We start from the raw sequence: 13,619 nt of genomic DNA on the forward strand, positions 1-13,619 counted from the left end.
GCCTACAAACCTGACTCAGCTACACCAGCTCTGTCAGGAGGAATGGGCCAAAATTCACCCAACTTATTGTGGGAAGCTTGTGGAAGGCTACCCGAAACGTTTGACCCAAGTTAAACAATTTAAAGACAATGCTACCAAATAAACCAAATCAAATGTTATTTGCTACATGCGCCAAATACAACAGGTACAGACATTACAGTGAAATGCTTACTTAACCAACAATGGATTTATTTTTTAATAAAAAAGTAAAATAAAACAACAACAACAAAAAAGTAAGCGTAGGGAGGCTATATATACAGGGGGGGGGTACCTGTGCAGAGTCAATGTGCGGGGGCACCGGCTAGTTGAGGTAATATGTACATGTGGGTAGAGTTAAAGTGACTATGCATAAATAATTAAGTAAGCGTAAAAAGATGGGGTGGGGGTGGGGGGGCAGTGCAAGTAGTCCGGGTAGCCATGATTAGCTGTTCAGGAGTCTTATGGCTTGGGGGTAGAAGCTGTTGAGAAGCCTTTTGGACCTAGACTTGGAGCTCCGGTACCACTTGCCGTGCGGTAGCAGGGAGAACAATCTATGACTAGGGTGGCTGGAGTCTTTGACAATTTTGAGGGCCTTCCTCTGACACCGCCTGGTATAGAGGTCCTGGATGGCAAGAAAATTGGCCCCAGTGACGTACTGGGCCGTACGCACTACCATCTGTAGTGCCTTGCGGTCGGAGGCCGAGCAGTTGCCATACCAGGCGGTGATGCAACCAGTCAGGATGCTCTCGATGGTGCAGCTGTAGAACATTTTGAGGATCTGAGGACCCATGCCAAATCTTTTCAGTCTCCTGAGGGGGAATAGGCTTTGTTGTGCTCTCTTCACGACTGTCTTGGTGTGTTTGGACCATGATAGTTCGTTGGTGATGTGGACACCAAGGAACTTGAAGCTCTCAACCTGTTCCACTAAAGCCCCGTCGATAAGAATGGGGGCGTGCTCAGTCCTCTTTTTTTTTCCCTGTAGTCCACAATCATCTCCTTTGTCTTGGTCACGTTGAGGGAGAGGTTGTTATCCTGGCACCACATGGCCAGGTCTCTGACCTCCTCCCTATAGGCTGTCTCATCATTGTCGGTGATCAGGCCTACCACTGTTGTGTCGTCGGCAAACTTAATGATGGGGTTGGAGTCGTGCCTGGCCATGCAGTCATGGGTGAACAGGGAGTACAGGAGGGGACTGAGCACGCACCCCTTAGCACGCACCCCCGTGTTGAGGATCAGCGTGGCAGATGTGTTGTTACCTACCCTTACCACCTGGGGCCGGCCCGTCAGGTAGTCCAGGATCCAGTTGCAGAGCGAGGTGTTTAGTCCCAGGATCCTTAGCTTAGTGATGCGCTTTGAGGGCACTATGGTGTTGAACGCTGAGCTGTAGTCAATGAATAGCATTCTCACGTAGGTGTTCCTCTTGTCCAGGTGGGAAAGGGCAGTGTGGAGTGCAAAAGAGATTGCATCATCTGTGGATCTGTTGGGGCGGTATGCAAATTGGAGTGGGTCTAGGGTTTCTGGGATAATGGTGTTGATGTGAGCCATGACCAGCCTTTCAAAGCACTTCATGGCTACAGACGTCAGTGCTACGGGTCGGTAGTCATTTAGGCAGGTTATCTTGGTGTCCTTGGGCACGGGACAATGGTGGTCTGCTTGAAACATGTTGGTATTACAGACTCAGTCAGGGACATGTTGAAAATGTCAGTGAAGACACTTGCCAGTTGATCAGCACATGCTCGGAGTACACGTCCTGGTAATCCGGCCTTGTGAATGTTGACCTGCCTAAAAGTCTTACTCACATCGGCTACGGAGAGCGTGATCACATAGTCATCCAGAACAGCTGGTGCTCTCATGCATGCTTCAGTGTTGCTTGCCTCAAAGCGAGCATAGAAGTGGTTTAGCTTGTCTGGTAGGCTTGTGTCACTGGGCAGCTCGCGGCTGTGCTTCCCTTTTGTAGTCTGTAATAGTTTTGAAGCCCTGCCACATCCGACGAGCTTCAGAGCCAGTGTAGTACGATTCAATCTTAGTCCTGTATTGACTCTTTGCCTGTTTGATGGTTCGTCGGAGGGAATAGCAGGATTTCTTATAAGCGTCCGGGTTAGAGTCCCGCTCCTTGAAAGCGGCAGCTCTACCCTTTAGCTCAGTGCGGATGTTGCCAGTAATCCATGGCTTCTGGTTGGGGTATGTACGTACGGTCACTGCGGGGACGACGTCATCGATACATTTATTGATGAAGCCAGTGACTGATGTGGTGTACTCCTCAATGCCATCTAAAGAATCCCGGAACATGTTCCAGTCTGTGCTAGCAAAACAGTTTGTATGCGTCTCTATGTGTGGAATAAAGGTGGTCTAGAGTTTTTTTCCCCTCTGGTTGCACATTTAACATGCTGGTAGAAATTAGGTACAACTGATTTAAGTTTCCCTGCATTAAAGTCCCCGGCCACTAGAAGCGCTGCCCCTGTTTGAGCGTTTTCCTGTTTAGTTATGGCCGTATACAGGTCATTGAGTGCAATCTTAATGCCAGCATTGGTTTGTGGTGGTAAATAGACAGCTATGAAAAATATAGATGAAAACTCTCTTGGTAAATAGTGTGGTCTACAGCTTATCATAAGATACTCTACCTCAGGCGAACAAAGCCTCGAGACTTCCTTAGTATTTGATTTTGTGCACCAGCTGTTGTTTACAAATATACACAGACCGCCACCCCTTGTCTTACCGGAGTCAGCCATTCTATCCTGCCGATGTAGCGTACATCCCATCAGCTCTATGTTGTCCATGTCGTCGCTCAGCCACAACTCGGTGAAACATAATATATTACAGTTTTTAATGTCCCGTTGGTAGGATAACCGTAATATTAGGTCATCTAATTTATTTTCAAATGATTGAACATTGGCTAATAGGATTGATGGAAGAGGCAGTTTACTCGCTCGCCGTCGGATCCTTACAAGGCACCCCGACCTACGTCCATAATATCTCCGTCTCTTTCTCCTGCGAATGACGGGGATTTGGGCCTTGTCGGGTGTCTGTAGGATATCCTTCGCATCCGACTCGTTGAAGAAAACATCTTTGTCCAATACGAGGTGAATACGAGCGCTTTTTGGTTATAAGAGACGATGGCAGAAACATTATGTACAGAATAAATTACAAATAACGCAAAAAAACACACATAGTACAATTGGTTAGAGGGCTGTAAAACGGCAGCCATCTTCTCCGGCGCCATCAGGTAATAATACTGATTGAGTGTATGTAAACTTCTGAACCACTGGGAATGTGATGAAATAAAAGCTGAAATAAATAATTCTCTCTACTATTATTCTGACATTTCACATTCTTAAAATAAAGTGGTGATCCTAACTGACCAAAGACAGGGAATTTGTACTAGGATTAAATGTCAGGAATTGTGAAAAACTTAGTTTAAATGTATTTGGCTAAGGCGTATGTAAACTTCCCACTTCAACTGTAGGTCCTGGATGTCAGGAAGCTTGGCCCCAGTGATGTACTGGGCTGTACGCACTACCCTCTGTAGCGCCTTAGTTGGATGCCGAGCAGTTGCCGTACCAGGCGGTGATGCAACCGGTCAGGATAGTCTCACTGGTGCAGCTGTATAACTTTTTGAGCCCAGGATCGACTTGCAGAAGGAGGTGTTTAGTCCCAGGATCCTTAGCTTAGTGATGAGCTTTGTGGGCACGATGGTGTTGGATACTGAGCTGTAGTCAATGAACAGCATTCTCATATAGGTGTTCCTTCTGTCCCGGTGGGAAAGGGCAGTGTGGAGTGCGATTTGAGATTGCGTTATCTGTGGATCTGTTGGGGCGGTATGCGAAATGGAGTGGGTCCAGGGTGTCCGGGATGATGGTGCGGATGTGAGCCATGACCAGCCTTTCAATGCACTTCATGGCTATCAACGTGAGTGCTATGGGGAGGTAGTCATTTAGGCAGGTTACCTTCGCTTTCTTGGTTCCAGAGTCTGGCTGATCTGGTCTAGACCTGGGTTCAAATACTATTTGAAATTGCTTTAGCCTGTCTGGAATGCCAGATGGGTGAGGTTTGCAGTGTTGTGACTACTCTATTTGTTACCTTGCGCCAGGCAAGCTCAACAAAGCCCAGATAATGTATTTTAAATGTATTTTAAAAATGGTATTCGAAGCCAGGTCAGCTCTTTACAGTATATGTTTAAGCCATACTGTTTAAGCATTATAAATGGTCAAAAATCTAAAATGCTTCACCTTTGTGAGCTACATCATAGAAGAAACAACAAAGGATGGGAAAGTCTCAGTTTCTTGGAGGCAAATGGGATGACTGTAGTAGTGGAGTTGGGGGCAGGGACAGTGTTAAAAGTGTGGCCCCATTGTGACGGTGTTGGCTCCTGTGTGTTTGGTCCTCTGCAGGTGGATGAGGAGGTGGCCCGTGTGGCGTCCATGCCAGCGTGGCGGAGGGACATCATGAAGAAAAAGCTTGATGAAGAGAAGTGAGTGAGGGCCTCCACTGTCACTCCACTATCTGTTCACTGCTCTCTGATTTGTCCTCCCTTCTGCCAATTTCTCTGGTTGTTTATGTCTGTTTGTCTTGGTTAATGTTTACTTTCTTTTTTTTTCTATATTTTTTTCCGCCCTCAAGTTCTGATGGGTGGGTTGATAAAAAAATCATGTAGATCATGAAATGTTTAGAGTATATAGCTACCTACTGTATAACCACTATACACATTATTTCCTGTAGTCATTAAGTGATGTAACATTTTGAATGCCATGCATTAACACTGTAATTACTTAAATTCCCCTTTGTGCTTACCTACTCCGGGTCGGGCAGGGAGCAAGAAAGGTAAGAAAACATTCTATTACATTTTCATTTATAATATGCCACATAACAATAGTTTATCATTAGCTAGGTTTCCATCCAATTTGCGACCGGTTTTCATGCAAATATTCTAAAATCTGCATCAAAACAATATGCGCATTTTCCCATCAAACTGATTTGTTGCGGACAAAAGGTTGTGTAATGAAAAAAGATTCCAACGTACCAAATAAAATAAAATAAAATAAGTTAAATGAGTGTCCATCGTATTTTCAAATCTACAGATTTTTTTTCCCGTAAACAATGTTGTGTTATATAGAGAATGTGCCGTCAACATGCAACGTATTGCTGAAATTTTTTTCAAAATACAATTCATCTTGATGTTCTGGTGCCGTTCGGGCAATTGAAAGTCTAGCTTTTTTTGTGGAGGAATGCAACTTTTTTTCTGGGTGATTTGGATGTTTTATGTGTTTTTGTATTTTTATTTATCGACAGTATGTGTGTATATATACAGTACCAGTCAAAAGTTTGGACACCACCTACTCATTCCAGGGTTTTTCTTTTATTTTTACTATTTTCTACATTGTAGAATAATAGTGAAGACATCAAAACTATGAAATAACACATATGGAATCATGTAGTAACCAAAACAGTGTTAAACAAATCAAAATATATTTTATATTTGAGATTCTTCAAATAGCCACCCTTTGCCTTGTTGACAGCTTTGCACACTCTTGGCATTCTCTCAACCAGCTTCATGAGGTAGTCACCTGAAATGCATTTCAATTAACAGGTGTGCCTTCTTAAAAGTTAATTTGTTGAATTTATTTCCTTCTTAATGCGTTTAAGCCAATCAGTTGTGTTGTGACAAGGTAAGGGTGGTATACAGAAGATAGCCCTATTTGGTAAAAGACCAAGTCCATATTATGGCAAGAACAGCTCAAATAAGCAAAGAGAAACGACAGTCCATCATTACTTTAGGACGTGAAGGTCAGTCAATACGGAAAATTCCAAGAACTTCGAACGTTTCTTCAAGTGCGGTCGCAAAAACCATCAAGTGTTATGATGAAACTGGCTCTCATGAGGACCGCCACAGGAAAGGAAGACCCAGAGTTACCTCTGCTGCAGAGGATAAGTTAATTAGAGTTACCAGCCTCAGAAATTGCAGCCCAAATAAATGCTTCACAGAGTTCAAGTAACAGACATCTCAACATCATGTGTTCAGAGGAGACTGTGTGAATCAGGCCTTCATGGTCGAATTGCTGCAAAGAAACCAATACTAAAAGACACCAATAAGAAGAAGAGACTTGCTTGGGCCATGAAACATGAGCAATGAACATTAGACCGGTGGAAATGTGTCCTTTGGTCTGGGTCCAAATTGGAGATTTCTGGTTCAAACCGCCTTGTCCTTGTGTGACGCGGTGTGGGTGAACGGATTATCTCCACATGTGTATTTCCCACCGTAAAGCATGGAGGAGGTGGTGTTATGGTGTGGGGGTGCTTTTCTGGTGACACTGTCTGATTTATTTAGAATTCAAGGCACACTTAACAAGCATGGCTACCACAGCATTCTGCAGTGATACACCATCCCATCTGGTTTGGGCTTAGTGAGACTATCATTTGTTAATCAACAGGACAATGACCCAACACACCTCCAGGCTGTGTAAGGGCTATTTTACCAAGAAGGAGAGGGATGGAGTGCTGCATAAGATGATCTGGCCTCCACAATCCCCTGACATCAACCCAATTGAGATGGTTTGGGATGAGTCGGACAGCTGAGTGAAGGAAAAGCAGCCAACAAGTGCTCAGTATATGTGGGAACTCCTTCAAGACTGTTGGAAAAGCATTCCAGGTGAATCTGGTTGAGAGAATGCCAAGAGTGTACAAAGCTGTCATCAAGGCAAAGGGTGGCTATTTTAAGAATCTCAAATATAAAATATATTTTGATTTGTTGAACACTTTTTTGGTTACTACGTGATTCCATATGTGTTATTTTATAGGTTCGATGTCTTCACTATTATTCTACAATGTAGAAAGTAGTAAAAATAAAGAAAAACCCTTGTCCAAACTTTTAACTGGTACTGTGTATATTTAAATGATATACACTACCCTTCAAAAGTTTGGGGTCACTTAGGAATTTCCTTGTTTTCCATGAAAACATACATGAAATGAGTTTGAATTGGAAATATAGCAAAATGCATAGGAAATGTAGTCATTGACAAGGTTAGAAATAATGATTTTTAATAGAAATAATAATTGTGTCCTTCAAACTTTGCTTTAGTCAAAGAATCCTCCATTTGCAGCAATTACAGCCTTGCAGACCTTTGGCATTCTAGTTGTCAATTTGTTGAGGTAATCTGAAGAGATTTCACCCCATGCTTCCTGAAGCACCTCCCACAAGTTGGATTGGCTTGATATGCACTTCTTACGTACCATATGGTCAAGCTGTTCCCACAACAGCTCAATAGGGTTGAGATCCGGTGACTGTGCTGGCCACTCCATTATAGACAGAATACCAGCTGACTGCTTCTTCCCTAAATAGTTCTTGCATAGTTTGGAGCTGTGCTTTGGGTCATTGTCCTGTTGTAGGAGGAAATTGGCTCCAATCAAGCGCCGTCCACAGGGTATGGCATGGTGTTGCGAAATGGAGTGATAGCCTTCCTTCTTCAAGATCCCTTTTACCCTGTACAAATCTCCCACTTTACCACCACCAAAGCAACCCCAGACCATCACATTGCCTCCGCCATGCTTGACAGATGGCATCAAGCACTCCTCCAGCATCTTTTCATTTGGTCTGCGTCTCACAAATATTATTCTTTGTGATCCGAACACCTCAAACTTCGATTCGTCTGTCCATATCACTTTTTCCAATCTGCCTCTGTCCAGTGTCTGTCCATCTTAATCTCTTCTTTTTATTGGCCAGTCTGAGATATGGCTTTTTCTTTGCAACTCTGCCTAGAAGGTCAGCATCCCGGAATCGCCTCTTCATTGTTGACGTTGAGACTGGTGTTTTGCGGGTACTATTTAATGAAGCTGTCAGTTGAGGACCTGTGAGGAGTCTGTTTCTCAAACAAGACACACTAATGTATGTGTCCTCTTGCTCAGTTGTGCACCGGGGCCTCCCACTCCTCTTTCTATTCTGGTTAGAGCCAGTTTGCGCTGTCCTGTGAAGGGAGTAGTACACAGCGTTGTACGAGATCTTCAGTTTCTTGGCAATTTCTCGCATGGAATAGCCTTCATTTCTCAGAACAAGAATAGACTGACGAGTGTCAGAAGAAAGTTATTTGTTTCTGGCCATTTTGAGCCTGTAATCGAACCAGCAATTGCTGAAGCTCCAGATACTCAACTAGTCTCAAGAAGGCCAGTTTTATTGCTTCTTTAAATCAGCACAACAGTTTAACTGTGCTAACATAATTGCAAAAAGGTTTTCTAATGATCAATTAGCCTTTTAAAATGATCAACTTGGATTAGCAAACACAACGTGCCATTGTAACACAGGACTGATGGGTAATGATAATGGGCCTATGTAGATATTCCATAAAAAATCAGCCGTTTCCAGCTACAATAGCCATTTACAACATTAACAATGTCTACACTCTATTTCTGATCAATTTGATGTTATTTTAATGGACAAAAAAATACCTTTTCTTTTGAAAACTTTTCTAAGTGACCCCAAACTTCTGAACGGTCGTGTGTATATACAGTGGGGGAAAAAAGTATTTACTCAGCCACCAATTGTGCAAGTTCTCCCACTTAAAAAGATGAGAGGCCTGTAATTTTCATCATAGGTACACGTCAACTATGACAGACAAATTGAGAAAAAAAATTCCAGAACATCACATTGTAGGATTTTTTATGAATTTATTTGCAAATTATGGTGGAAAATAAGTATTTGGTCACCTATAAACAAGCAAGATTTCTCACAGACCTGTAACTTCTTCTTTAAGAGGCTCCTCTGTCCTCCACTCGTTACCTGTATTAATGGCACCTGTTTGAACTTGTTATCAGTATAAAAGACACCTGTCCACAACCTCAAAGAGTCACACTCCAAACTCCACTATGGCCAAGACCAAAGAGCTGTCAAAGGACACCAGAAACAAAATTGTAGACCTGCACCAGGCTGGAAAGACTGAATCTGCAATAGATAAGCAGCTTGGTTTGAAGAAATCAACTGTGGGAGCAATTATTAGGAAATGGAAGACATACAAGACCACTGATAATCTCCCTCGATCTGCGGCTCCACGCAAGATCTCACCCCGTGGGGTCAAAATGATCACAAGAATGATGAGCAAAAATCCCAGAACCACACGGGGGGACCTAGTGAATGACCTGCAGAGAGCTGGGACCAAAGTAACAAAGCCTACCATCAGTAACACACTACGCCGCCAGGGACTCAAATCCTGCAGTGCCAGACGTGTCCCCCTGCTTAAGCCAGTACATGTCCAGGCCCGTCTGAAGTTTGCTAGAGTGCATTTGGATGATCCAGAAGAGGATTGGGAGAATGTCATATGGTCAGATGAAACCAAAATATAACTTTTTGGTAAAAACTCAACTCGTTGTGTTTGGAGGACAAAGAATGCTGAGTTGCATCCAAAGAACACCATACCTACTGTGAAGCATATAGGGGTGGAAACATCATGCTTTGGGGCTGTTTTTCTGCAAAGGGACCAGGACGACTGATCCGTGTAAAGGAAAGAATGAATGGGGCCATGTATCGTGAGATTTTGAGTGAAAACCTCCTTCCATCAGCAAGGGCATTGAAGATGAAACATGGCTGGGTCTTTCAGCATGACAATGATCCCAAACACACCCGCCCGGGCAACGAAGGAGTGGCTTCGTAAGAAGCATTTCAAGGTCCTGGAGTGGCCTAGCCAGTCTCCAGATCTCAACCCCATAGAAAATCTTTGGAGGGAGTTGAAAGTCCGTGTTGCCCAGCGACAGCCCCAAAACATCACTGCTCTAGAGGAGATCTGCATGGAGGAATGGGCCAAAATACCAGCAACAGTGTGTGTGAACCTTGTGAAGACTTACAGAAAACGTTTGACCTGTGTCATTGCCAACAAAGGGTATATAACAAAGTATTGAGAAACTTTTGTTATTGACCAAATACTTATTTTCCACCATAATTTGCAAATAAATTCATTAAAAATCCTACAATGTGATTTTCTGGATATTTTTTTCTCATTTTGTCTGTCATAATTGACGTGTACCTATGATGAAAATTACAGGCCTCTCTCATCTTTTTAAGTGGGATAACTTGCACAATTGGTGGCTGACTAAATACTTTTTTCCCCCACTGTACGCACACATACAGTGCATTCGGAAAGTATTCAGATCCCTTGACTTTTTCCACATTTTGTTACGTTACATCCTTATCCTAAAATGGATTAAATTGTTTATTTCCCTCATCAATCTACACACAATACCTCACAATGACAAAGCAAAAACTGGTTTTTAGAAATGTTTGCAAATTTATAAAAAAATTTACAACTGAATTATCACATTTACTTAAGTATTCAGACCCTTTACTCAGTGCTTTGTTGATGCACCTTTAGCAGCGATTACAGCCTCGAGTCTTCTTGGGTATGACGCTACAAGCTTGGCACACCTGTATTTGGGGAGTTCCTTCCATTCTTCTCTACAGTTCCTCTCAAGCTCTGTCAGGTTGGATGGGGAGAGTCGCTGCACAGCTATTTTCAGTTCTCGCTAGAGATGTTCGACCGGGTTCAAGTCCGTGCTCTGGCTGGGCCACTCAAGGGCATTCAGAGACTTGTCCGAAGCCACTCCTGCGTTGTCTTGACTGTGTGCTTAGGGTCGTTGTCCTGTTCGAAGATTAACCTTCACCCCAGCTTTGGAGCAGGTTTTCATCAAGAATCTCTCTGTACTTTGCTCCGTTCATCTTTCCCTCGATCCTGGCTAGTCTCCCAGTCCCTGCCTCTGAAAAACACCCCCACAGCATGATGCTGTCACCACCATGCTTCACCGTAGGGATGGTGCCAGGTTTCCTCCAGATGTGACGCTTGGCATTCAGGCCAAAAGTTCAATCTTGGTTTTATCAGACCAAATAATCTTGTTTCTCATGGTCTGAGAGTCTTTAGGTGCCTTTTGGCAAACTCCAAGCAGGCTTTCATGTGACTTTTACTGATGTCTTCCATCTGACCACTCTACCATAAAGGCCTGATTTGCTGGAGTGCTGCAGAGATGGTTGTCCTTCTGGAAGGTTCTCCCATCTCCACAGAGGAACTCTGGAGCTCTGTCAGACCAAGGCCCTTCTCCCCTGATTGCTCAGTTTGGCCGGGCGGCCAGCTCTAGGAAGGGTCTTGGTGGTTCCAAACATCTTCCGTTTAAAAATGATTGAGGCCACTGTGTTCTTGGGGACCTTCAATGCTGCAGACATTTTTAGTACCCTTCCCCAAATCTGTGCCTCGACACAATCCTGTCTCGGAGCTCTATGGACAAATCCTTCCACCTGATGGCTTGGTTTTTGCTCTGACATGCACTGTCTACTGTGGGACCTTTTATATAGACAGGTGTGTGCCTTACCAAATCATGTCCAATCAATTGAATTTTCCACAGGTGGACTCAAAGTTGTAGAAACATCTCAAGGATGATCAATGGAAACAGATGCACCTGAGCTAAATTTCGAGTCTCATAGCAAAGGGTCTGAATACTTATGTAAATAAGGTATCTGTCTATTATTTTTAATACATTAGCAAAAAAATCTGAACCTGTTTTTCGCTTTGTCATTATGTGGTATTGTGTGTAGATTGCTGAATTTATTTATTATTATTTTATTTTGGGGGGATTTATTTAATCCATTGTAGAATAAGGCTGTAACGTAACAACGTAGGAAAAGTAAAGGATTCTGAATACTTTCCGAAGGCACTGTATATGTGTATATATAATGTTTATTTATGTTGTATTATACAGAGCGCATTTGAAAATGAGACCTAGGTTTCAATGTGTCTTCCCTGTTAAAATAAAGGTTAAATAAAATAAATAAATTACTTATTTCATCTGTAGCCTAATAAACTGTATGCTTTCCCGAGTCGTAGTGGGACCACACAACATATAATTGCGTGACTCCATGTTTACTTCTATATGATGGTTATTATATCAATATTTGCGCAAAAAGGCATTTCCACCGCCATTTCTCACATAATACATTTTATAGACACAAAGATCCCACATTGCATATTTTGCTTGGTAAACTTTCCAAATGTTGACAGACAAATTTGCTGTATCTATTAGGCCTGTTGTGAGATTCTTTATCCGACATGTACATTACTCACATAAAAAGTTTGTATGGTAACCTGGTTAGTAGTGATGCTATATAGCATTTAGATTTTTTGTTTCACATGGACTGAAAAGTTATATGAATTTGAGATCAAGGTTTCCAACTACTGGTCAGTAATTGTATTAGGATAATACCCATCATTTTATACATCCCCCATACCTGCAAAGTTATTTCATGAAGCAGTCAAACTCTCATATAATAAATATCCTTAAGACTTCATCTAAAATGGATCAACTAGAGGCAGGCATGTTATTGTATTGACTCTTATCAGCCCTCAAATGTTGCTGCCTTTTTGATACAATAGGACAGTCAGTCATTGCTGATTGTTAATCAGAGTTAGCTGACTAACTCATTGATCTTGCGGCATGAAATACGGCACGTTTAAAAGTTAAATCATCCATAAGGCAGAAGTCTATTTACCTGTAATGTATGTTTACCAGGTAGTAACCAGTTGTAGGAGGTACCAAAAGTATTCATTGTTACCAGACCTGGGTCAAATACTTGAGCTTTGGTTTGCCCGGTACAATGGAACCAATAGAATAGTCCCAAAAGTTTAAACTCCCAGCTAATTAAAGCACATCTGGCCTGAAATCCAGAATCTGTTTTGTGCTTACATTCCACTCCTTGTACTCTGTGTCATGCCAAAGAAGACAAGGAGTGGAATTATAGCTAAACAGACTGGTGCCCAGGCTAATTGTGACCTTTTTATTCACACAACAGGACCAAACCGAGCGAGCTGTACTGGGCTAGCCTGGTAACGCATGCACCATAGTTGCTGGAAATGACCATGTAAAAAGAACATATCAGAGACAGCGCAGTAGGGTTCAGGTTGGCCTTATAGTGTGAATCAGGCAATGGTTTCTTAATACCAGCTGAAACAGTCACACATTGAATCACACTGACACCTTGTATTCACCTTCCCTCTTATTGGTGCACTCAGAAAAGAGGAGGAGCGAGCAAAAAAGGAGAAGGAGAGCGAGGAGAAGACCGAGCAAGAGCGACTAAGGACCATGGGTTACGACGAGAGCAAATTGGCGCCATGGCAACGGCAGATCATCCTGAAGAAAGGGGACATAGCGAAACAGTAGATGGCACCCCCATTTCCTAGCCCCCTCCAACTGCCTCCCCGTCCAACCCTCTGCACCATCGCTGTCAACCAACCAACCAGCCCCCAACCCAACTACTACCAATATCCGCTCCCAAATCCCCTCCCATACCCAACCCTCACCCCACCCCCTTCACACCCCATGCCAACCAATCCCCACCAACCAGTTTTCCACTAGGTAACACAACCACGAAGTCAGATTCCACAGCCACAAAGGCAAAATTAGCTAAAAAAATTTGCTTTTTGGTCTTAAATTAAGGTTAGGCATAAGGTTAGCAGTGTGATTAGGGTTATGTTTCAAATAAAAGTTCAATTAGAGAAATTGTAGAAATGGGCAGGGTTTAGCCATAATTATGATTTTGTGGCTGTGTTAACTAGTGACGACCCACCAACCAGGACCATGCCACC

At 42.9% G+C, this 13,619-nt stretch overlaps 1 protein-coding gene across 1 annotated transcript in view; it reads left to right on the forward strand.

The window, feature by feature from the left end:
• Positions 1 to 13,194, forward strand: part of LOC311149395 (espin-like) — a gene marked incomplete at both ends in the record, with an annotated part of 121,377 nt that extends 108,183 nt beyond the window's left edge. The window contains 2 exons of the mRNA XM_084186573.1: positions 4,407 to 4,486; positions 13,047 to 13,194. Coding sequence (XP_084042699.1) covers positions 4,407 to 4,486; positions 13,047 to 13,194 — 228 coding nt within the window. The remainder of the gene's footprint in view (positions 1 to 4,406; positions 4,487 to 13,046) is intronic.
• Between the last annotated feature and the right edge of the window lie 425 nt (positions 13,195 to 13,619).

Source organism: Coregonus lavaretus (assembly GCF_964263955.1).
Source record: "Coregonus lavaretus genome assembly, chromosome: 22".
NCBI classification, from domain to species: Eukaryota; Metazoa; Chordata; class Actinopteri; order Salmoniformes; family Salmonidae; genus Coregonus; species Coregonus lavaretus.